At 33.7% G+C, this 26504-nt stretch overlaps 2 protein-coding genes across 2 annotated transcripts; both read left to right on the top strand.

Moving 5' to 3' along the window:
* The first annotated feature begins 835 nt into the window (after positions 1-835).
* On the top strand, positions 836-2791 carry LOC111707934 (uncharacterized). Its single transcript, XM_023481122.1, has 3 exons — positions 836-968; positions 1014-1429; positions 2783-2791. Exons 1-3 carry the CDS (start codon positions 836-838, stop codon positions 2789-2791), a joined length of 558 nt encoding a protein of 185 aa, XP_023336890.1.
* On the top strand, positions 2776-25486 carry LOC111707930 (E3 ubiquitin-protein ligase Su(dx); the record flags this gene model as incomplete). Its single annotated transcript, XM_023481118.1, has 23 exons — positions 2776-3149; positions 4260-4448; positions 4900-4993; positions 6062-6160; positions 6620-6710; positions 8180-8303; positions 9624-9777; positions 11150-11245; positions 12447-12504; positions 13267-13351; positions 13603-13750; positions 14378-14466; positions 15741-15857; positions 17155-17246; positions 19167-19229; positions 19948-20062; positions 21000-21100; positions 21414-21507; positions 21672-21754; positions 22667-22753; positions 23857-23940; positions 25086-25183; positions 25402-25486. Coding segments are annotated over exons 1-23 (2523 nt in total), but the record flags the coding sequence as incomplete, so codon positions are not given.
* Between the last annotated feature and the right edge of the window lie 1018 nt (positions 25487-26504).

The raw sequence follows: 26504 nt of genomic DNA, 5'->3' as shown, positions 1-26504 counted from the left end.
AGAGCTCTTAACGGTTGTTGAAAATTTTCTGTTAAAGTGGTTAATAAATTTCAGATTGTTATGTAACCGTATTTTTTTTTAAATGGAAAATGCGGTTAATGAATAAAACTTTCTGTTTTTACTTTTAAAATTAACGCCTAACTGTAATTTGTCTTTTTTAACAGTTGGAACTAGCCGTTAACAGAACAGCTAGATAAGGTTGGAACATGCCCAGCCCTAAGAGAATAAATGACATTCCTCTGTAAAGAGCTGGATATACCATGGACCTGTTTAAAAGTTTTCAGAATACCGGGTTTAAATTAAAATTGTTGAATACAAAAAAACACCTTTTTGTAATGTGCATGCATATTTAAATCCATGTGTCATTGCAAAAATTTCATATTATAATGTTTTTATTGTTTTTAATAAGTAGTTTTTAAACATGTTGCACCGGCAAATGCAAGAATTACAAATCAGCATGGTTAAAAATATTTCCTTGCGATTTACTGAATAACGTTACAGGTGTCATATTGCCCTTATAATTTTTTTAATTTGTCTAATCATTGATCTGCAATAGGTTCTGTTATTTTTGGTTGTAGGAGGCTCTGAGGCTGTCCAGCTTTTGAGAGGTCAGATCAATACATTCCCCTTCAACCCTCAAGTAGATTTTGCTCATGAACATATTGACACCCTTATTCATAAATCAATAGAAGTACCTGCTCTTGTTCTTTCATCTGAAAGTGTTGCTCCCCCCAGTGGTAATCGTCAAGGGAACACTAAAACAGATGTTAGCTTCCCTGCTGTTGCTGCTTCAAGTCCTGGAGCTGATGGCAAAAGATGTATTGACAAGGTTGAGATGGTTGAGGAGACTGAATATGATGAAGTTGTCCAGTGTGACCATTCCTACGACAGAAGGTGTCACACCACCTATGTCACCAATTACGAGTCCCAGCAGGAGGAGGAGTGCGAGGAAAACTTCAGAAAGAAGTGTTTCATCAACTAAGAGAAGATTGCCTTCAATGAGACTGTTCAAGTATGCAGAACTCCACTGGTGAAGGACTGTGATGTCCAGGGACCTGAAATCTGCAGAACTGAGTATGAATCAGAGTCCTGGACCAAGCAAGAAGTTCATGATGTTGAAGATGATGTCGTTGAGTGTGAAACCATCCAGGATGAGAAGTGTGCTGATGAAACCTCTGGATACACCACTCTCACCAAGTGCTCCAAGTGGCCTAGAGAAGAATGCAAGGTTACCAAGAAGAAAGTGCAGAAGTATACCCCTATCACTGGATGTACCAAGGAGCCTAGGGAGTTGTGTGCCCCTGCAGGATGTGGGTTCAAGGAGGGAGCTGAGGAATGCTTTGACAAAACACAGACTGTTGTCCAGGATGCCCCCAAGGAAGAATGCTCCCTAGAACCCCAGAGAACCTGTGCTCATGTCACCAAGCTGGTNCCCTCCCCTGTATCCGCCCCTGACCAGAATAGATTTCTTGTTTCATTTTATATCAGACTTTTAACTGAATATCCGGTTGGTAAGGTTAGTTTTTTATTGTTTAAGTATAACACACATTTTTCTTGCCCCCCCCCCCTAAAAATGTTTAGGGGGGGCCAAAAAAATTTTCCCCTTGCCCCCCTCTAACCAAATGTCTAGTTGCGCGCCTGAACGATCAAATAATATGTATTAATTTTTTCTTGAAACATAAAGAACATCAAAGAAATATCGTATAATCTATTTTTAATTGAAAAATTAAAAAGTGCACAGGGTTTCTAGTTTTTTTTTTTTTGAGATAAAACAGTGTTCTAGAAATAAAATCCACCTATAAAACCTGGAATTTTTGTTTCTCCAAAATTGTTTACTGGGGAAAAGATTATAGACCATGTTCAAGTTAATACTTTGATATAATTTTTGAATTATGAAAGTTAGCCATTTTGGAGGCAGAAGAGGTTAAAGTTTTAACCTAAATAAAGTTTGACATCCTTCTTAGAATTAGAAGATTCCGACATTATAAAATCATTGCAAACCTTTAGTCTAACTATATATGTTGTACGCCCTAATGTGGCCAGATTTTCAAAAAAATATTCTCATCTTTATGGGTTGGACATATAAAAAGAATATTTATATAAGGACGAGGATTTCGAGGTGGCTCGGACGAGAAAATGAAGAGAATGTGGCTCGGACTAGGAATTGTTGTAGTTCGCCTTCCCCCTAGCTCCTTCATATTGAAACAAAATGTCCATGTCTTTAAATATCGTCTTCGGTAAGAGATAACAAAAATATGCTACGGGGCATTCGGCGCTTCCAAATTTCAATCAGATTCTTCACAGACATTGACGAAACAGTAGGGAAACAGTTTAACAAACTAGAATAGATTATAATGCAGTGAATTGAACATTAAAACTTTTTTTGTTTTGAAACTTTGAAAATTTCCTAGAGAACTATATTCGGACCCCCCCTCCCTTTCCCCTCCTATCAATTTTGTACATTGATCTCATATGTATCACATGATATTATTGGTCATGTGGCCGCGGTGCCCGGCCCCCTATCCTATCCTAGCCACGGCGGTCGGCCCCCTAGTCTGTCCTAGTCGCGGTGCTCGGTCCCCTAACCTTTCTTAGTCCTATGTGCTCCGTGCTCGGCCCAGAAATTGTCTCCTAAATAACAAAAAAAATAAATAATAATAAATTTGCTGAAAAATAAATGGTCATGTACAAAATTGATAGAAGGGGGGGAGGGGGGTCCTAAAATCGTATACTACGACAGACCCCCCATTAATACCATAAAATAAATGTGTGTTTTTTTCAGATGAAATAAATTGTTTGTATTTTAAGATTTACAGCAATACTCTTTCATGATTTGGTTATGATTTGATCGTTAAATGATCGTAAGCTGAGAATGGCTGCTTCTAATGGATTAGTTCCCCATTTAGCCTCCAGCTATATGCAGTTGGCGGTCACCTTAGATCACGCAGACTTAAACACGACAGGACTGCTTAAACCAGATCCTTATGTAGAGATAATCGTCGACGGTAAACCGCCGAAAAAGACTGAAATATATAAAAGTTCTTATCACCCAAAATGGCAGGCTGAGATATCTGTGATTGTGACGGCGTACAGTAAACTAGTGTTTAGAGTATATAATCACAGCACTTTTAAGAAAGATTCATTGCTAGGTGAGATTTTTAATTTGGCTCAGTTCCAAGTATACACCTTAGAACCTAGTTCCAAGTATATACCTTAAAACCCAGTTCCAAGTATACACCTTTGAACCCAGTTCCAAGTATATACCTTAGAACCCAGTTCCACGTATATACCTTAGAACCCAGTTCCAAGTATACACCTTAGAACCCAGTTCCAAGTAAACACCTTAAAACCCAGTTCCAAGTATATACCTTAGAACCCAGTTCCAAGTATACACCTTAGAACCCAGTTCCAAGTAAACACCTTAAAACCCAGTTCCAAGTATATACCTTAAAACCCAGTTCCAAGTATATACCTTAAAACCCAGTTCCAATTGTATACCTTAGAACCCAGTTCCAAGCATATATCTTAGAACCCAGTTCCAAGTATATACCTTAGAACCCAGCTCCAAGTATATACCTTAGAACCCAGTTCCAAGTATATACCTTAGAACCCTGCCCCATTTTTCTACTAAGCGCTGCGGCTAGGCCCCAGTGTAGCAAATTTTATAGATGAACTTAATATTAGTTGTGGAAATTATATTAAACTTTTGATTATTTGCTGAACTTGTATTTTGTACGATATATTTCGTTTACAAAAAAGATAGCAAAGGGAGGTGATCCAGAAATCCCATTTTTAGGAAACTATCCTTAATTTAATATCCTTACAGCTGCATGGTTTGTTACATAAATCTGTTTCTTTTTAGTTCTACATAATATATAACATGAAAATAAGGTAGAAAATTTTCAATGGTTTTTTAATTAATAAACTTCATAAACTTTAAAGAAAATACATAAAATTTTAAGTTCGTATTCACTATCAGAGGGTCAAATTTTGACGAAGCGAGTCTTAAATTTTGTCATTTGCTTAATAGCTCAATCGTTGCCTTATAACTAACTTTCTCTGCAGAAAATAAATTTTTTTCGTTAGATTTTTTTATTTTCATTTTATTTTTAGTTAGTTATATTTTTATTTTCATACGACATAAAATAGAGCTTTATAACTTTTTCTGCAAAAAATTATTTTTTTTCGGTAAAATTTATTTTATTTTTATTTTAACACGACCTAAAATAAAAATGTTTCTCATTTATATTTATTTAAAGGAAATTGTTCGTTAGACCTGTATTCTGTATTAAAGCAGAATAATGGGAAATGTGATAATTTCGAGCTCGCCCTGGACCTCAAGTCACGTGACAAGAACGTGACGAGCAGTAGCGAGGTTAATGTTGGTATTCTGTTCATGAAGCTGAGCGGGGTTCATGTAAATATGGATAATCTAGCTCGAAGTCCAGGCAGGGGTCCATATAATTCCCTTTAATACGATCCCAAATGTTGATTGCTTGATATTAGGGGCAGAAATTAATCATGTAAACAATTGGAAGTATGATGTCAAGTGTACAAAAATTCCATACTGAAAAATTTAGATTGCTAGGAAGTGTTTATCACAATTAATAATCTTTTATTCAACACCCCAAATGCAGTACACATATTTGAAGTGACGTACATGCACACACAAAAAAAAACTACGTCAAAGTTCACAATGACATAGAAAGTGTATTTTCATGAAGTTTAAAAAAACGTACCTGGTATTTTCTGCAAAATGATTTTTTTAAAATTTTCTGATTAGTTCCTTTAATCTCAATTTAGAACTAAAAATGATCTAATATATTGTGGGACACCCTGTACATTCAACCCCGATCCCATTGTGATCAGAAATGGAATTATATGGACCCATGAGTCCAGGTCCTCCAACCCATACAGTCCACTCTAGTCCGGAGGAATCAAATCTAACCTCCTTCTCAACTTCAACTAGTCCAATACCTTCACCAGCTCACAGGTCGGTCTAAATTCTTTGAGAAAAAAAATAATTAATTCGGAAGGAAAGGTAAATAAATCACAGTGATCACTTCAGATCGTTTGTAAACAAATCCCGACTAGCATCCTTTTGGTCAAAATTTGGTACAGAAGAAAGCAAATTTGATTTAGGTTGTTAGTTCCAAACATTTGCTCGACTAAGCTTTGCCAAATATCGACCCTGACAGAAAATATATGAAAAAACGTTTTTGGTTTGTTTTCCCATTTTTTAGGTTAAAATCTTGCTAAGCTTTATATAAGCATACTTCAGAATACAGTTTTTTTTTTAATTTGGGACTTTTGTTCAACGTTATTAACAAGATTATCCAAAACGACTAACAACACAAATCCCGACCCTGTTCTCTCACTTATATTACTTTCTTTTTAATAAAGTTCGCCCAAAATACCGTCATCCTCATAATTTTTCCCTCATAAAAGCTTCCTAGATCTATTCATAAGAATTATTCATCGCACTCGACAATCAACAAAAATTTTGAGGAGTTTAATGTTCAAAATGAAAAATGTAGACATTCATTCCCAGGCAAATTTTCCATCCATAAACATTTCCTGTGGTCATTTGAGTTACTACAAAAAGATTTGGCCCGATCGGTCCAGTCGTTTTGACGAAAATTGGACACAAACAAACAGACAGACGAGCAAAGTATATAAAAATAGCTACGGTGTTCGGATATAAAATTCACTATTATTTGGCGTGACGCAGTTTTGAAATTTTACTTTTATCTTTATCTTTCAAAGCTGAGTTATAAACAATAAAGATAAAAACAGTGTTAACCACAAAGAATGAGATTTTAGAGACGACCGTTCAGAATTTTTTAAAAGGGACTGTAAGCATAATTTTAAGTGACCCTTCATTAAAAGATGGCAATGCCAGTTTTACAACGGTACCCTTAAAAGCTTTGTCTGAACAAGTGACTTGTGCATTTCTTGTTTAGAAGAAGAAATTGAGACACTCGCAGTAATAATTATCATGTGCAAAAAATAAATCGATCCTGTTCTGTGCCGTATTTTCATTCTTAAATTTTCTGTTCAGAGATGATGAAGACTGTGAAGGGGGGAGGAGTCAGTCCGCCCCCAGCGATAATCCTGTTGTTAACCCTAGATCTAAACTACCAGCTATTTGTAAAAGCAGGTTGGAACCTTTTTTCATGTGGGGGAGGGGGGGTGGGTATAAGAATCTAGAGAAAAACTTTTTAAAAAGATTGCAACGATTATTTTCAAGGAACTTTTTTTTTAGATGTTGAATTACTCTTCATTTATAGAATGACCTGCCCGATTCACAATGTTACCCTTTAGACCTTGGTCTGGTCAATAATATCGGGGACATCGTCGTTTTGTGTAGAAATCAGACAAACCACCCAATTATGAATTGAATGTTACTGAAAACTACATCGTTTCCTCAGTTATTGTGTAAATAGCTTTTTAGAAAGAATTGTATACGTCATTTTTTAAGTACCCTCCACTTCACTTTTTTTCTTATGAAAATTGTCATCTTACGGGTTTATAAATTTTTGCATAGATGCTTGTAATGTTTGTAAAAAGTAAACTGAAATATGATCTCACAAAGTTTGATTCAAAACCTTTATTTCAGATCTGGTGGAAGCAGTTTATCTTCGGCTGGGAATCATACTGCTGCTAGCAATGGTCAACTACCTCCCCTTCCCACTCCATATTCTTCTCAAGTATGTAGGCTCCCCCCCCCCCCAACCCTTTCCTTCATACCCCCCAAATCCTTATTTAATATGTTCCCTTCCTTTCTTTTCTACTCAATGTTCTCAGCAGGGGGGGCTCTTTATTCTTTATATGCTGATCTATGACCCCCGCCCCCTCCTCTCCATAGTGTGGATACGAGCGTCCTCCTGGCCAATATGCAATAAATATAATATATATATAATTATTTATATTGAAAATTAACCTCATATTCTTAAAATGTCTATACCCCCAGTCCTCACCCCTTTATTCTTTGTATGCTCATGCATTACTCTCCCCCCTCCCCACCAACCCCCACCTGGTTTGTAGCGTCCCCCTCCTTGTACAGTATCACCCTCCCTGACCTCCCCGTCCTATATTTAATTCTTATCTCCATCAGACGTGGTCACTGAACGCAATTTCTCCGAGATATTCTTATCATTTAGGATTTATTTCCAAACAAAGAATATTTATATCATACCGAGCAGCAATAGTTAATTATGAAATATGCTTCTTACAATTAATAAACAGATTTAGACAGCTAGCATATAATATTACTAGCTAAAGTACCTGGCGATGCCCGTGGAATTAAAAAAAAATTGAAGAAGAAAAAATTGCCAATTGTTTCATCCTTTGTTACCCCCTGGATACCCATGGGTTCCCTCAAAAATGTCAGCCCATTTGGTCAAGCCATAGCTAACATATACATATATAAATATAGTCAATTTATTATTCAATCAAAAAAACAGATACATATAAATATATATATATGAGCGAAGAGCTTATTATATAGAAGATTTATAACATAGCCCTCATCCCACCTTTGTCTAGATAATTTTTTTAGATCCAAAAAATGAATAAATCTATTTGGATTCCAAATAGATTTATGCATTTTAAACCAATCGAAAGATCGAAGTATTTAAGGAAAAAACTCGAAATCTGAACTGGTCCTTGATTGATCGCTAAATCCCGCCTGAAAATAATAGTTTTCAGTTAGGGCTTGGTCATTTTTATGCTCGTCAACACTTACACATCCGCAAATTACTTTTCTGAAGAAAAACGACGATATTTGTTTGTCAATGATGTTGTGAATCAAATTAAATGGTTTCTTGAATTGATAATGAAATAGATTTACTAAATAATCCTTTCTACAACTTAAAGGGACTGTAAGTGTAATTTCAAGTTACCCTCCATGCAAAGATGGTAAAGCCTGATTTACAACGGAACCCTTGAAACTTCAACCTAATCAAAAATGTAGAAGTTGTGGTCGTTGTTTATACTAAAAAATTGTTCATTATTGTGAGTTTTTGCGCAAAACATTGATATCTAATATATACTTGATCAAACAAATGTTTTAAGGGTACCGTTGTAACTCGGGCATTGCCATCTTTGCATGGAGATTTACTTGAAATTACGTTTAATTTAATGTCGCTTTAATATTAATTTCATCTTGTAAAATTAGGTCCCTGAAAACCATTCCTCCGGATCCCGACACCTCAACTTACCTCCTATATCAGATATTCAGAGATCCATGGTTTCTCAACCATCTCAGGGTATACATCCACAACAACCGCAGGACGCATCAGGTATATATCCACCACAACCGCAGGACGCATCAGGTATATATCCACCACAATCACAGGACGCATCAGGTATATATCAATAACAGGAGCAGGACGCTTCAGGTATATTTCCATAACAGTAGCAGGACGCATCAGGTATGCATCCACCACAACCGTAGGACACTTAAGGTGTACATCCACCACAATCACAGGACGCATCAGGTATACATCCATCACAATCAAATGATGCATCAGGTATACATCCACATAAATCACAGGACTTAGGTATATATTCACCACAACCGCAGCACAGGACCCTTCAGATGTACATCCACAACAACCTCATTACGTATCATAACATAACCATAACCATAACAGCGGCAGAACGCATCAGATATACATCCACCACAACTGCAGGACACATCAGGTATACATCCACCACAGTCACAGGACGCATCAGGTATGCAATATACGTCTATAACAGCGGCAGGACGCATCAGGTAGACAACCTCATCAGCCGTAGGTTGCATCAGGTAGACAACCTGATCAGCCGTAGGTTGCATCAGATAGACAACCTGATCAGCCGTAGGTTGCATCAGGTATGCAATATGCATCCACAATAGTCAACACCATTAGGGCACATTATACCAGTAGGACTCTTAAGTACTATACATATATCCACAATACTGATAGGACGCATCAAGTATGCATCCGCATTCCGCAATACCAAGTATGCATCCACAATAGTCCACACCCCACACAATTAGGTTTAACTGATTATACGGTACATCCTGAACAGAAGTAAGAAATAAAGAAGCTAAGAAATTTGTGTATTTGAATTTTAAATTGGTTCTATACAAATTTGGCTTGTTTGTTTGTTTGCTTCTTTTTATCCAATGATAATAATATCCAGGAAATGATTATGGACGTGAACGTGGAAATTGAAAAATTGTGCATATAAAAAATCTTGACTGTTTCGATTGTTGAAAATCCACCAATTAAAAAAGACATATCCGCAACATTTTTTAGTACGCCAGAGGTGAATATTTTCCTGAAAAAATCCAATGAGCGCCCTAAAAGCCGAGTACAATTGAATAGGATTTAATCGCCCATATTTCTAGTAAAATCTTGCTTTTTGTGGGTGAACTGTGTAAATCAACTTTTTTTGTTCTGATTGTTGATTTCCAAATATCAAGCAATTTTTAAAAAATACTAAGAATGCTATAAATAAACATCCCTTTGGGATCATATTAGCCGTTTCGGCGTTTATTGGATATAATTCAACAAAGGTGTAAGAATTAAAATGAACAGCGTGAATTTGATGTAAGAAATCTCTTTTCTAAGGAACACCTGGAGGTACAGTTGCAGTGGCGGGGGGAGCAGTACCTGGAGCTCCAGGAGTAGTAGGAGCTCCTGTACCAGAGGAACCTCTTCCTCCAGGATGGGAGATGAGATTTGACTCTTACGGACGCAAATACTATGTAGATCATAATACAAGGTAAGATCTTAAAAAATTAAAAACAAAACTTTAATTTCATCAATTTGTTCACTAAAAATGTTCTTCAATTGCACGGTTTTTTTATCATTTGAAATGTGAAGATTTTGTTTTAAAGCGTTTAACTCTATGTTTAAAAACTGGTGTAGAGAAAACCAACCTGTAACTTGTTTCCGAACTGTTACTTTTAAAAGTTTCAACTCACCACGCGATTTTACTTAATCCTTATTTTTTTATATAAATTAGGACCAAGATTAGAAATAAATTAAATGAAAATAAACAATACAAAATGTTATTTCTTAGAAACATCTAAAAAAGAATAAGAGAAGAAACATAGAAAGGGATAATTTCTGTATTTTAATCATAATGAACTAAAGAATCCTTTCCTCGACGGTTGGGAAACAGAAAAAAACTTTTTCAATCCGGGAACTTTTATTATCTAATTTTATTTACTATAGGTCTATTTACACAGTGCGTAAAAAAAATTTCTGTTATTTTTGTAATATTTTTTGTTAAAGATTAGAACTATTGTGTGTTTAGGATTAGCTAGCCCCTGTCATATTCAAAGCTGTTAAATTTAGAATTTTTATCCAGGGTTTATCAATTTTTACCCTAAAATTTACTTCTCAAATAATTACTAACTTTCCCTTAAAAATCATTTATTTTCCTAAATTCAACGATAAAAAACCTTTTCATCTTTTCCCCGGGAATATTTAGAAAAAAATTAGTATTCAAGAAAATGTATACACCTGCTAATATATTGAATTGTATGATGTTGTATATCAGCTTAATCTTGAACTGTATGATGTTGTATATCAGCTTAATCTTGAACTGTATGATGTTGTATATCAGCTTAATCTTGAACTCTATGATGTTGTATATCAGCTTAATCTTTAACTGTATGATGTTGTATTTCAGCTTAATCTTGAACTGTATGATGTTGTAGATCAACTTAATCTTGAACTGCATGATGCTGAAGATCAACTTAATCTTGAACTGTATAATGATGTAGATCAACTTAATCTTGAACTGTATAATGATGTAGATCAACTTAATCTTGAACTGCATGATGTTGTAGATCAACTTAATCTTGAACTGCATGATGTTGTAGATCAACTTAATCTTGAACTGTATGATGTTGTAGATCAACTTAATCTTGAACTGTAAAATGTTGTATATCAACTTAATCTTGAACTGTATGATGTTGTATATCAACTTAATCTTGAACTGTATGATGTTGTAGATCAGCTTAATCTTGAACTGTATGATGTTGTAGATCAGCTTAATCTTGAACTGTATGATGTTGTAGATCAGCTTAATCTTGAACTGTATGATGTTGTATATCAACTTAATCTTGAACTGTATAATGATGTAGATCAACTACCTGGGAGAGACCCCAGCCCCTGCCACCAGGCTGGGAGATGAGAAGAGATCAAAGATCTAGAGTTTACTATGTTGATCATAACACTAGGACAGTCAATACATTTATTTATATATCCTTTATAAAGTTTATGACATCATCAATAAAAGGACACGAGTTTTTGCAGCAAACTTAAATTTTCTAAATCCCATATCTTTGCAAGCTGATTGTTTAAACCTTTGATATTTCAAGACTTGACTATTAGATCTACCAGAATTCATAGTTTGTATCTTTAGGTATCTTTCACTAAGGTCTACGACATTATGTAACAAAGAGGGATTGAAAAATTAGTGTTTGTGGCAAAAACTCAGTTTCTTTAGTTACCCGCCCATAAAGCTTGTAGGGTAGGATTAGGTTATCAACCAGTCCTATCCAATCTTTTATTATTTTTAATCTGATTTTTATTCCACTCTACAATCTGATCCCTTAAGTATGATCATAAAAAAATTGCATATCATGTTGGTGAAGCTTTAAGTTTGGCATCTAATCAAGCATAAGGGTCTTGTTCTCAAATAAAAATATTATGGTTTGATTTCAAGATTGCATTTTTGTTAAAGTTGGCTTATACCTTAGCAAGCGTTGACAACTTAAAAAAATTAACCTTTTTAAACCTTGATGTTTAAACAAATTATTCCAAAGTTGGCAAGGTACAGAGCCTTCATGACTGAATAGGGGTTTCACGAAGTGTTTCCTTTCTTTCTTTCTTTTTTTATATTTACATTCAAGTTTTTTCTAAAAGATGGCATAAACTTAAGAAAACTTTTTGAGCTTAATTTTTTTTCCTTCAGCTTTTTGAAAGTTTAAAATTGAGGTTTTAGAAAACTACATTAAGTTACATTATTACCCTGCTTAGTATCCATTTTATTCTTATGAGGATCCGGATCCGGGATTCGCCCTGGAAAAAAATAGTTCCGGATACAACACCGGATCGGGATTCAGGTCTAAAACATTTCTTTAAGATTTGCTGATTTTTTTTTCAAATGGAAAATTTTCATCACACTTTTTTCTTCTTTTCTCACTTATTTTTATGCTGAAAAATATTGAACCCTTCCGAGATTAGGAAGTTTCATTAATCTCTTGCTAGTTAATTTCTATTTGTGTTCAGAGAGCAACATTTTTGGTCTTGGTTGATATTTGCCGCTTGGATCCGCATATTTTTAAGGATCCGGTTCCTAAGCACAGTATTATTATTGTTACAGTGTACATTGTACAATGTACATGAATACCCGGTGTTAAGTGTTGTACTGTACAGGCAAACCACGTGGCAGAGACCAAACACACATAGACTACAGCAGATGGCAAACTGGCAGGTTAGATTTTGTAATTAATTAAATTTATTCCATTTTGATGATTAATTTGATCTTTTCAATAATGATTTAAAGTTTCTGACCTGGGTCAAATAATAATTTAAGGGTTTCAATGATGAAACAACAACTTTAAATTTTTTTTCTCCTTTTCAATTGATTGTTACCCACATACCTTTATTGAATAAGTATACTGAATGAAATATAAAAAAAAACTATACGGGGGGGGGGGGAGGATATTTTTCAAGACAATTTAGACTTCTGTTTTTCTTGGTTCAATTTGAATCTAAAATACACAAACGGGGTCATTATCTTTTCAACTTCTTGTTTTCTGTGTCAAATGCAACATACCTGTCGCGCCTGCATGTGTGCAGCTAAAGGATTTTCGGAACTTGTCAATATTTCCTCCGAATCTGACAGCTATCTCTATTATGAGGCTGCTGTTAGCTCCGCTACCAGAGTTATAAAAGATCCCTGATAATGCACAGGGTGTCCCACATCATATTGTATATAGCTCTAAATGGCAATTTCCGGGGATAATCAGAAAAAAAATGTATGAGCATAATATAAATATTTGCATGCAGAAAATTCTAAGTTTTTCAAGCATTACGTGAATATTTTGGCGTTATAGCTGAGATAGCTGACAGATAATCTAATATGATATGGGACGCTCTGTACTTAGTTTTGTTTTTTTCCTTTTATAAATTTTTCTAATTTTTTGAAAGTATTTTTCTTTTATTAGGATTCAAAATTTATATTAATATTAAGGGAGAACGAGCACGAGTAATGCAAATGAAGAATCAAAGATTCCTGTTTCCAGATCAGCAGCGAACAGCAGAGGATGATCCATTAGGTAAACAGCTCCTACTCACATCATGTTATCACATGCTCATATCACGTTTTCTGCTGCTAACGTTTTGTTCCACCTGCTTTCATACTGTTTGCGGCAGTTCAAATTATGTAAACCTTAGTTACGATATGTCTTGTAATAATATTTTTACCAGTTCCACTAAGTTAACATTCTGATTCTCCTGATATTATTACATTATGAATAACTGATTTTTCAATTTGTGAATGATGACAACAATAATAATAATACCCTAGGCCCTCTACCGGACGGTTGGGAGAAGCGGGTTGAACCGAATGGTCGAGTTTATTTTGTAAATCATAAGAACCGGACAACACAGTGGGAGGATCCTCGGACCCAGGGACAGCTTCATGAAGAACCTCTTCCTAATGGTTGGGAGATGAGGTGATTTCAAAGGGACTGTAGACATTATTTTAAGAGACCTTCCATTGATCGAGTGGCATGTCCGACTCACAATAGTACCCTTTAAAGCTTTGTATGAATTAGATGCCATTTGTGGTTTCTCTTCAAAGTGACTTGCGTACTTCTTGCTTAAGAAACAATGGAGAAATTGTGAAAGTTTAAAACTTTTCAAGCTAAAAAATGACGTTATCTTCAAAATTATTGACAGATTAAGGTTTCAAGGCTACCATAGTGATACAGCACATCCCTTCTTAAATTGAGAGTCACTTGAAATTACAACGACAGTCCCTAGAAATTAAATTTAACAAAAAAACGTTGAATAAGATTTTCTGGGCTAGTTTTGGACAAGAAAATTCAAACTGATTTTCCTTTTTTTTCCCCATTTTCGGGATATACTTCTTTCTTTTTCTCTTCTTTCAACTCGTTCAAAAAGGGTGGAGAAGGGGGGGGGGGGTAAAAATATAAACCCCTGATTTATTTACAGAAAAGCCTTGAGTAAATAATAAGAATGTGTATAATTTTGTCCCTCTTAAGACCACATTAATCTACAAATTTCATTTATTCATCAAAAGATTTTATTTTATTTTATAATAAATTGTTTTTATTAAGGTTTACGGAGGATGGAGTTAGATATTTTGTGGATCATAATACAAGGACAACTACGTTTGATGATCCAAGGCCGGGAGCTACTAAACAAGGTTATTCAATCCATCAATCTATCCATCAATAAATCATTCAATCAATCGAACGATCATCTCAACTTAAACAATTTATCAATCAACTCTCAGTCAGATAATTAACCAACCAATTTATCAATTCACCTTTTAATCAGTCCATTAATTAATAAATCAACCAATTCATTAATCCGTCAATTAATCAATCAACCAATTCATTAATTCGTCAATTAATCAACCCACCAATTACTCAATTCATCAGTTAATCAATCAACCGATTATTCAATCCATCAGTTAATCAATCAACCAATTAATTAATCCATCAGTTAATCAATCAACCAATTAATTAATCCATCAGTTAATCAACCAACCAATTTATTAATCCATCAATTAACTAATCGAACAGTTCATCAGTCCATCAATGAATCAACCAACAAATTTATTAATCCATCAATTAACTAATCGAACAGTTCATCAGTCCATCAATGAATCAACCATTTAAATAATCCATCAATTAAACAATCGAACAATTCATCAATCTATTAATTAACCAATCAGCCAATACATTAATTCATCAATTAATCAATCAACCAATTTCTCAATTCGCCTTTTAATTAGTCCATCAATAAATCAATGCATCAATTAATCAGTCCATCAATTAATTAATCGACCAATTCATTAAATTAATTAATCAATCAACCGATTAATCAATCAATCAATTAATCAATCAACCGATTAATCAATCAATCAATTAATCAATCGAACAATTCATCAATCCATCAGTTAATCCACCAATGAATGAATCCATCAAATAACAAATCAATCAATTCATCAATCTTAACTATTCATCCATCCATCCATGAATTAGTTTAATCAATCAATATTATCATCATAGAATTTATTCCAGCAAATTTTAGTTCTCAAATAAAAAAAATTTTCTTAGAAAATAGGTTTCTCTTAATTTGATAATGCAAATTTCATATATTTATGTGTTGTTTGGTGGAAAACTGATAATAAATCATTATGATCTCAAACATATTATTACAAATAATTTAAACTTACTTTTCCTTTTTATACCTAGAGGTTGCAAATGAAGATAAAATGACAAAAAAAAATTTTTGCAGTAACCATTTATAAAAGGTTTCATGATGATTTAGTTAGAAAATAAATCAAACAATAATTCAAACATGAAATCAATCATAAACTCAAACATGAAATCAAACATAAAATCAAGCTTAAAATCGAACATAAAAACAAACACAATAAAAAAACCTCTAGCTTTGACGAACTGGATTTAGGACCGAAGGGTGCCTACGGTGTCCCGGCTCAGTACGAACGTTCGTTCCGATGGAAGCTGAACCAATTCCGATATCTCTGCCAATCCAACGGTTTACCCTCCCATATCAAACTTACAGGTGAATATTTTCAGTCACAAATTAGTTTAATAGAAAAAGCATGTGTCCAATGGTGAAATTTTAGCATATTTTAAGTAAAATTTTTAGAAAAAAATATTGAATTCTTCTTTTGCTAAGATAATGGTAAAATGTAAAAAGATACTTTCAATAAATGTGTAACTAACTAACATCTACTTTCTTTTACTCTACAAAGGTCACCATCACCGAATTTTAAAATTAGTTGAACAATGCAAGTTGTTAAAGTGTTAATCCTAAAATAATTAATTGTTCCCTTCTGTCAACTGAGGTATTGTTGTGTATAAACTAAATACATTTTCCCACTCTCAGTTCTCGCAATATAACGCTTCTCAAAATTGTTTAACATATTTTCTAAAAATCGAAGGATGCACACTACACAGACCACTTTAATAAAGTCGAGGCCAAAAGGCAACCAGTGAATAATTGAAGTCTTGTTGATCTTTACAAAGACGTTACAGCTTGAGTGTTTTTGGTTAGACTGAAACTTAAGGATCTTTATCTCATTAACCTGAGATATTAATGTTCTCTAAAGTTTTCCAGCTGTCAGCTAATTTCAAAAAGAATACATGACATAGACTTCTATGATGTTCGAAACTGGCTTATTTGTTCCCGACACATGAGGCTTCCAATCTCAATAATTCAGGGGTTTCTATTTGTTCTGTGATCTTTATTTCCCCCCCCCTCCCTTTTTTGAATCATTTTCTCCCTTAAACCACAATTATAAAATAGGTTTTTTATCAAGGTGACAAAAAGCCCGCGCAAGCTCGAAAGAGTCCCCCTTGCAGAGAAAACTTTTAGATTTTGATTCAAGTACAATGTAGTTTTTTGTCTTATTTTTTTCGCTTATTTTTATGCTAAAGCTTGATGAAACATTCAGAAATCAGGAAATTTTTTAAATCTCTTTTTTTAAATTGTTCAGATTTAGGTTTTGTGAGTAACAATTTTTTTTTGGCAGATTTGGGTTGATATTTTGCCCCTTGGATCCGGATTCGTGGATTCTCTATTTTTGCGGATCCAGGAAACCAAAATCTTGCGGATCCAACGGATCCGGATCCTAAGCTTTGCTTTTCCCCCTACCTTTTCCCTTTCCCCGTTTTTTTATTTTTCCCCAACCCTTTAACAATAGCTCATTGGCAAATAGGAAAATATAGACCCCTGCTCAATACACTTCCGGTACAAAATTCCTACGATACAAAATACTTAATGGCACTAAAAACTTCCGATTCAAATATTTCCTATTTCAAAATATTTCTGAGAAATATTATTGATTTATTTTTAGTTTCCCGGCCAACTCTGTTTGAGGATTCCTTCCATCAGCTGATGCGTTTACCGGCATACGAACTTCGTCGACGATTATACATTATCTTCAAGGTAATACAAACGAACATTTACTTACTTGGTTACTTCTGTGGTGATCCTCAGAACTCCAGGTAGGAGCATTATGAGGATAGCTGTAGTTGCCCGCACAGTCCAGAGTACAGGTCGTCATCTGTAGAGAATTCTCAAGCAATTTCACACACCCTGGACCTGGCACAATAGTTAGAAGATTAATTAACTATTCAAATGAGCCTCGAGCATGTTTTTAAACATATTTAGCGATTTAGCATCCTTGATCTCAGCTGGGAGGGTGTTCCAAGAGTTCACAACCCTGTTAGTAAAGAAGTTTAATCTAGGATCCGTCCTGGAACGTTTAGGGATTATGTTGAATTGATGGGAGGTCAGTCTGGTTGGTCTTGGATTATCAGGTCCGACCAACTCAAACCAAATATCTCTATTAACTCTGTCGAACCCTTTGATGATCTTGAAGGTTTGAACAAGATCAAACCTCGATCTTCTTGCTTCCAATGACATAAGACCTATTTCCTGTAGCTTCTCCAGGTATGATTTCCCCTTCAGTCCTGTTTTTAGATTCACAGCACGTTTCTGTACCCGTTCCAGAATATCGATATCACCCTGCGACCAGGGTGACCAAGTTGGGATGGAGAATTCGAGATGACATCTATATATAATTTGAGAAAAGTATTTCTATCGCGATAAAGAAAAGCTCTGGTAATTTGTGTAAGGATACCAGATGCTCGCCTAGCAGCCTTAGCACATTGAAGCGATGGTTTCAACGATTTGTCTATAATTACGTTCAGACCAGAAATTATTCTTGAAACAGTGAGTAAACTTAAACCTAAAAACAGTTCAGGTAAGGACAATATTTCTACCAAGCTACTGAAGGAAATAATTGAAAGTATTGTCTATCCTATAGCGCATTTATTTAACCTTTCTTTTAAAACAGGATATATCCCTAGTGATTATAAATGTGCAAAAATAATTCCTATCTTTAAAACTGAACAAAAAGATAAATTTAATAACTACAGACCAATTAGTATTCTACCAGCGCTAAGTAAACTTCTTGAAAAAATAGCTGCGACTCAAATGTTTAAATATCTTAACAAGTTTGAGATTTTCTATCAACATCAATATGGATTTAGACCACAACATAATACTAATCAACCTTTACTACACCTAATGAATAAAATTTACGAAAATCTTAATAAACCCCAACCAGAATTTACACTGGGAATTTTTTTAGNCAGGAATACATTCATTAACTACATAGTAAATTATGATTTTTTTATTTGTATTATCTCGTGCTTTGTAGTTGAATAAAAAAAATATGAAAAATATGAGTCCACTGAGTCTAATTTCTCTCCGTTCATGAGGTATTCAAATTTCTTATTATTCCGACCGACATGCAAAACTTAACATTTTTTACATTGAATTCCATGCACCACATTGAAGCCCAGTTTGTCAACCTGGTTATAGGTTTATAGGGTTATAGGTTATAGGTTTATTTTATTATTTGAAATACATTTTGCATAATTACAGTTTAAAATGTCAAATGTGAGAAAATTGCTAAAACTACTGAATTTTAGGAGACTGTAATGAATTAAACTGCGACTTGAGCATGACAAAAGTATTTGCTATTTCTTGGAAAATTTTATTCAGCAAAGAATTTAAAATGTTTTATATTTCCGGGTTTGATAAAATTTAAATAAAAATCAAGTTCATATTTGGAATAGATAAAAGATGTACTCTTGATTTGTATTTTAAACAAAAGACTTTTTTTATTTATTCATTTCATACATTTATATGAAAGTGAAAGGGAAATGTATCGTTTTTTTAAATTCTTTCATTTCATATATTTAATATGAAATTTGAGGAGAAAATGTTTCTTTATTTGGACGTCGACATTTTTTTGAAAATTTTGAAAATAATTTTTATGTTTTGTGTCCTGTGTAGGGTGAAGAGGGTCTGGATTATGGAGGAGTTTCTAGAGAATGGTTTTTCACAGTTTCTCACGAGGTACGGTAGAATTTATGCGTACACTTGCTGAAGTATAAATGTCCCAATAACAGGGGCGTATATTTTTTTCCTAAAGTTATATAAATATTTAATTTTTATGTTTTTTTTTTAACTAAAATGGGGGGTAAATTTTTTAAGTAAAAATTGTTTTTTCATGTTTCCTAGATCACCAAATTTTGAAAAATAAACACCCCTGTCCCATGAACCTAAAGAAAAGAAATACGATGTACTTAAGTTATTATTTACAATAGTTTCATTAATATGAAAAACATTTACTAAATAGTTCAAGGTGCTTTACTTATTTGCTTTATAATAACATCAAATACACATTAGATTATCATATTACAATCTCACAGTTATATGGGATCTACTGAATTGTATCAGTATGATATGGCGCTTGGCGAAAACGAAAAATGTTTGCTCCGTATTTCTTTCCATGTTAAATAGGTCTTCAAAACTTTCGTAAGGAAGTCCTGTTTCTTTGTTGCAAGAAAGTAAAATTTTTAAATATTATACTAATTATTCTTTGCGCTGTTTGCTTAATTACTATTAGTATTAGAGTATACTCTAATAACCTATTCGTTTATTAAACATATGCTTAGTGTCAAGACACTTAATCCGTGTACTTTTTGTTTGAGTACTTTAACAAAATGAAATGTGCTTTTATAAATATGAATATGAATTATGAATATGAAATATAAATATGTTTATTGTCTAGGTGCTGAATCCTATGTACTGTTTGTTTGAGTACGCGAATAAGAACAATTATAGTTTACAGATTAATCCAGCCTCATATGTTAATCCTGATCATCTTCATTACTTCAAGTTTGTAGGTAATCAAATTTTCTTAAATTTATTTTTTGGGGCAATGTGTTTACGGTCTTGGGGGAACCATTCAATATTTCCGAATTCTAGATTAATTTCTTTTAATATCTGTATACTAGTATGACTCTTTTAATATCTGTATTCTAGTATGATTCTTTTAATATCTGTATTCTAGGATGGGTTTTTTGAATATCTTTAATTTAGGACGGTTCTTATCTGTATTCTAGAACGTTTCCTTTAATGTCTGTATTCTAGGACTGTTCCCTTAAATATCTGTGTTGTAGGACGTTTCATTTAATATCTGTATTATAGGGTATTATAGGACGGTTTCCTTTTAAATCTGTATTTTCGGACGGGTTCCTTTGATTTTGTATTCTTGGACATTGCCTGTAATATCTTTTTTCTAGGAGGGTTCCCGGCCTAAATCTGTATTCTCTGAGGGGTTCCTTTGATTCTATATTCTAGAACGTTTCCTTTAATATATTTATTCTAGGAAGGATGCCCTATAATATCTGTATTCTAGGATGGATCCCTATAATATCTGTATTCTAGTATGGGTCCCTATAATATCTGTATTCTAGGATGGATCCCTATAATATCTGTATTCATTGACTATTATCTAAATATGATTTATATACTTTGCTTGTCTGGGTGTCTGTTTGTTTGTAATCAATAAACGTCAAAACGGCTGAACCGATCGGGCCTAACCTTTTTTTGGGACCTCGCTTGACCCCAAAGAAAGTTTATGGTTGATCGAATTTTTAAAAATTTGCCTTGATCAAAATTCGATTTTTTAAAATTTTGATAATCATGGAAATGTTTTTATAAAATCCGCGAATTTTTTGTTCTTTTTTTGTTTTACAATGTATATAAAGAGAACATGGCCACAATTGAAATCGAATGAAAATGAATAAAGTGAGAAGGATTTTAATAACTGTATTCTAGGACGGTTTATCGCTATGGCAATGTACCACGGGAAGTTTATCTACAGCGGATTTACGATGCCTTTCTATAAGAGGATGTTGAATAGAAAACTTACTATGAAGGTAAACTAGATGGTTTATTTAGCTTAAAGGGACATTAGGCGTAATTTATGTTCATTTCCTTTTTTACAGTGTCATGACCGATTTACGACATAGTATGAAAGCCAAACATGAAACCCCATTTCGTTTATGTCGTTTACATATCATAGTATTTTCATTTTGTAACTTTTGAGAATATTTATTTTTGCAATTTCGAGAATTTTTAAAAGCGAAGTTGACATTTTCCCAAAAAGTTCAAAAATCAGCTCCAGCAGCAAAACAAGTTTTCAACGAAAAATAAGGTTAATAATAGAAAATAAATAATATTATATTGTAGGATATAGAGAGTATAGACCCTGAGTTCTATAATTCTCTAGTTTGGATCAAGGATAATAATCTTGAGGAGTGTGGATTAGAGATGTTCTTCTCAGGAATACATTCATTCATTCATCAGATTTTAGTCATGTTATTTACAGGGGTGTATTTTTAAAGAAGATAGTAATGTTTTTGGGGGTTTTATTGGCTGAATTGATTTTAATAAATGATAAATTAATTTCCCTTGTGAGGGTGAAAATTGTAACAAATGTATATGAAGTTGATTTTGAACTGCTTGGTGAGATTAAACCACATAATCTGAAACCAGATGGAGCTGATATCATGGTTAATGAAGAAAACAAGGTTGGCGCAGATTGATCTTTTTACGTTAGGGAGGGGGGGGGGGAGAGTGCCGAAAAATATAAGGTTGAGCATTGTTCATTTCAATAATTTTGGAATTTCTTGGATAAAAAAAGAGATTTAGAACTTTGAAATATTTTACATCCGCATCCAGGGGGCAAAATATCAACAAAAACTGCAAAAAAAAAATATTGAAAAAAGAGAGATTATAAAGAATTTCCTAATTTCTGAATGGTTCATCAAGTTTCAGCATAAAAATAAGCGAAAAAAATAAGACAAAAAATTGAAAATTCTGCTTTGTTAAGAAATCCAGTAAATTTTAAAGAAACAACCTGGATCCGGATCGAGATCCATTTTTTCCCGTGCGAATCCAGGATCCGGATCCGCCGCATCAAAATTAAATGGATCCTAAGCACTGTTAACTTACATGTATCACGCAACCTCGGACGAATATGTACAGTATAAGTGCTTAGGATCCATTTCATTTTGATGCGGATTGGAAGATTCACGAAAGAAAAGTTTTCAATTATTTTTCTTCTTTTCTTCGCTTATTTGTATCCTAAAACTTAATAAACCATTTAAAGGTAAATTTTTGATAATCTCTTTTTTTCAACAGTTCAGATTTGGGGCTGGAGAGCAGAATGTTTTGTTCACAGTTTTTGGTTCATATTTTGCCCCTTGGATCCGTATCCTTGGATCCGGATCCGTGGATCCGAATATTTGCCAATACAATACATATGTGTAAATAGATCCACTTATTCAACATCCTGTTGGATCCCCTTGTACAGAATGTTATATTACAAAACAGTACTGTGCATTACAAAACAGTACAGTGCATTATAAAACAGTAAAGTACTGTACTCACAGAACATAATGCAGTTAGTTGCAGGGAACTTACAATAACTCGTTGTTTAGGAGGAATACCTAGAGTTAGTTACAGAGTGGAGAATGACAAGAGGAATAGAAGAACAGACTAAAGCATTCCTTGATGGATTTAATGAGGTGAGTTTTATTCCTTAATGGATTTAATGAGGTGAGTTTTATTCCTTGATGGATTTAATGAGGTGAGTTTTATTCCTTTTTGGATTTATGAGGTAAAATCTATTTCTTGATGGATTCGATGAGGTTAAATCTATTCCTTGATGGATTTTATAATGTAAAATCTATTCCTTGATGGATTTGATGAGGTAACTTCTTTTCCTTGATGGATTTGATGAGGTAAAATCTATTTCTTGATGGATTTAATGAGGTAAAATCTATTATGTAATGTGTTTGACGAGGTGAAATCTATTTCTTGATGGTTATAATAGGGTAAATTCTATTCCTTAATGAATTTTATGAGGTAATTTCTCTTCCTTGATGGTTTTAATGAGGTAAATTCTATTCTTGATGGATTTAATGAGATAAATTCTATTCCTTGATGGATTTAATGAGGTAAATTCTATTCCTTGTTGTTTTAATGAGGTAAATTATATTCCTTGATGGTTTTAATGAGATAAATTCTATTCCTTGATTGGTATAATGTAGTATACAGTGGTCAGCGTTTATATCAACACAATCACGATGACTTTTCTAATTAGGATTTGATTTCTAACAAGCTTTTTTCAAATTACAAGTATACAAAGTAAACAAAGAGAAACTGTTAATTGAGAGCTCCTCTTTGATTCCATGTTTATGTGTTTCCATGCTCTTTAAAAGCATAGTAGAATTCAAAATTTAAATCGATAGCCGTGTTCATTGTATTGATATATACGACGAAGTCTGTACCCTATTCCTTGATCGATTTTATGAGGCAAATTCTATTAATATGTTTTTGTTTATTTTTTATGATTTTATGGGTTGAAATGTATTCCTTGATGGATTTATTGAGATATTCATGGAATTACTTTTTTTGGAGTAATGATGTCATTTGTTTTCCTTTTTCTTTCAAAATGTCAAATTGTTTAAAACTGATTTTACTGATATTATGACCCCATAAGTTGTATTTGTAATTCAAGATGCCTAGATTCATGGTGTACATAATGACACAGTTTTCAGGCGTTAGAGTGTTAAGATTTAAAAAAACAAGGGTTCATCGTAGAACTTTAAATGATTTCCATGTTTAGGTTGTTCCTCTGGAATGGTTGCAGTACTTTGATGAACGTGAACTTGAGCTTATTATCTGTGGTATGCAAAATATTGATGTGGAGGTTAGTATCTGCTTTAAGGGTTGTTGCTGTTGGATTTGTAGAAGAAAACAATATACCGCCACTAAACTACGTGTTGTTGTTGTTAGGATTGGCAGAAGAGTACAGTATAACGCCATTATACTATGTGTTGTTGTTGTTAGGATTGGCAGAAAAATATAATATACCGCCACTATACTATGTGTTGTTGTTAGGAATGGCAGAAGGATGTAATATACCGCCACTATATATATACTATTTGTTGTTGTTAGGATTGGCAGAAGAATACAATATACCGCCACTAAACTATGTGTTGTTGTTGTTAGTTGTAGAAGAATACAATATACCGCCACTTAACTATGTGTTGTTGTTAGGATTGGTAGAAGAATACAATATACCGCCACTAAACTATGTTTTGTTTTTGTTAGGATTGGCAGAAGAATACAATATACCGCCACTAAACTATGTGTTGTTTTTGTTAGGATTGGTAGAAGAATACAATATACCGCCACTAAACTATGTGTTGTTTTTGTTAGGATTGGTAGAAGAATACAATATACCGCCACTAAACTATGTGTTGTTTTTGTTAGGATTGGTAGAAGAATCGCCACTAAACTATGTGTTGTTTTTGTTAGGATTGGTAGAAGAATACAATAAACCGCCACTAAACTATGTGTTTTTGTTGTTAGGATTGGTAGAAGAATACAATATACCGCTACTAAAGTATGTGTTGTTTTTGTTAGGATTGGTAGAAGAATACAATATACCGCCACTAAACTATGTGTTGTTGTTGTTAGGATTGGTAGAAGAATACAATATACCGCCACTAAACTATGTGTTGTTTTTGTTAGGATTGGTAGAAGAATACAATATACCGCCACTATACTATGTGTTGTTGTTGTTAGGATTGGTAGAAGAATACAATAAATCGCCACTAAACTATGTGTTGTTGTAAGGATTGGTAGAAGAATACAATATACCGCCACTATACTATGTGTTGTTGTTGTTAGGATAGGCAGAAGAATACAATATACCACCACTAAACTATGTGTTGTTGTTAGGATTGGCAGAAGAATACAATATACCACCACTATACTATGTGTTGTTGTTGTTAGGATTGGCAGAAGAATACAATATACTGCCACTAAACTATGTGTTGTTGTTGTTAGGATTGGCAGAAGAATACAATATACCGCCACTACACAAAGACAAGTAAACAGGTTCAATGGTTCTGGGCTTATGTCAAGGCGATGGATAATGAAACAAGGTAAGATGCTAAGGGGTTCATTTTAGCTTTAATAATCAGATATGCGTATTTTACAGTCTAAGAAGCAAAAAAGGTAATTATATGATCAGCGGATCATTTTCTTAATTCCTTTTTTTAATCTCTTAAAAAAATACTGTGGGGTTCCTTGTTATGGTAATGGAAATTATAGTTCAATTCATAATTTTGATAACCTTCTCTGTATCTCATTTCTTTTTAAGGTCCCGTCTTCTTCAGTTTGTGTGTGGGACCTGCCGGGTCCCTGTAGGTGGATTTGGGGAACTCATGGGATCCAATGGCCCTCAATTGAGTAGTGGGGATGGAGGTGCGGAAAGGAGTGCCCCGACAGAAAAATTACGAACAGATGAATACTGAGAGGACAGAATATTGGGCAGCAAGCACTCAGTTATTAATCATAATCTTTACTCAGTATCAGAGTAAGTTACATAAGGATAGTATACATGAAGAGGTTTTAAAAACTGAATCAAGTTGTTTCTGGAAACTTAATCAATCAACCTTCTGTTTATCAAAGAACACATAAAATTGGTTAATTCAAAGGGACTGTAATTGTAATTTCAAGTGGCGCTCCATGAAAAGAGGATATTGCCCGATTTACATTGGTAACCTTGAACCCTTTGACTGTTCCTCGAGAAGAAAGATCTCTCTGTTTTAACATATCGAAACCGGCTTAAATTACTCTCAAACGCGGCCAGTACAATGTGTACAGAGTAACCTCAATGCAGCTGATCTGTTAAGTACGCAAACCAAAGTATGAACTGATAGACGCGTAAAGCGGCTTTCAACCATGCAAAAGTATATTTTTTGCGTTTTGCAATTAAAAGCGTTTTAGTAGATTAATAATAGGTTTAAATGGTACCGAAGTAAATCGGGTATCCTCCTCTTTCAAATGGAAGGTCACTTAAATTTACGCTTCCAGTCCCTTTAATGAGTTATTTTATTATGTTTGTTAAGTTGACAGGATGCTGAATCAGATTATCCTGAACAATATTTTGTTCTTTCTCTACACACAACATATGATCGTATATATACTTATCAATTATCCTATTTTTAATCATTACATAGAAACCTCTAGTTAATTTTAAGATTAACTTTTGCAATTTATAATCAAATCCAAATCTCTATATTGATTTTAAAATGTATGCATTTAAGGAAATGAATTGGTAGGTACGGCTCGTTTTCTAGATTAGATTAGATTAGATGATATCATTGAAAAATTTACATTCGAGTAACCTTTAGAGAAACCCAAATGTGGTTTTAAGTTTTAAGTTAATTTTAGACGTGTCCGGTCAAATGTCCAAAACGC

This window comes from Eurytemora carolleeae, unplaced genomic scaffold (genome assembly GCF_000591075.1).
Source record: "Eurytemora carolleeae unplaced genomic scaffold, Eaff_2.0 scaffold841, whole genome shotgun sequence".
Taxonomy (NCBI): Eukaryota; Metazoa; Arthropoda; class Copepoda; order Calanoida; family Temoridae; genus Eurytemora; species Eurytemora carolleeae.
Note: the sequence above shows the minus strand (reverse complement) of the source record. Positions and strands in the feature narration are given on the sequence as shown.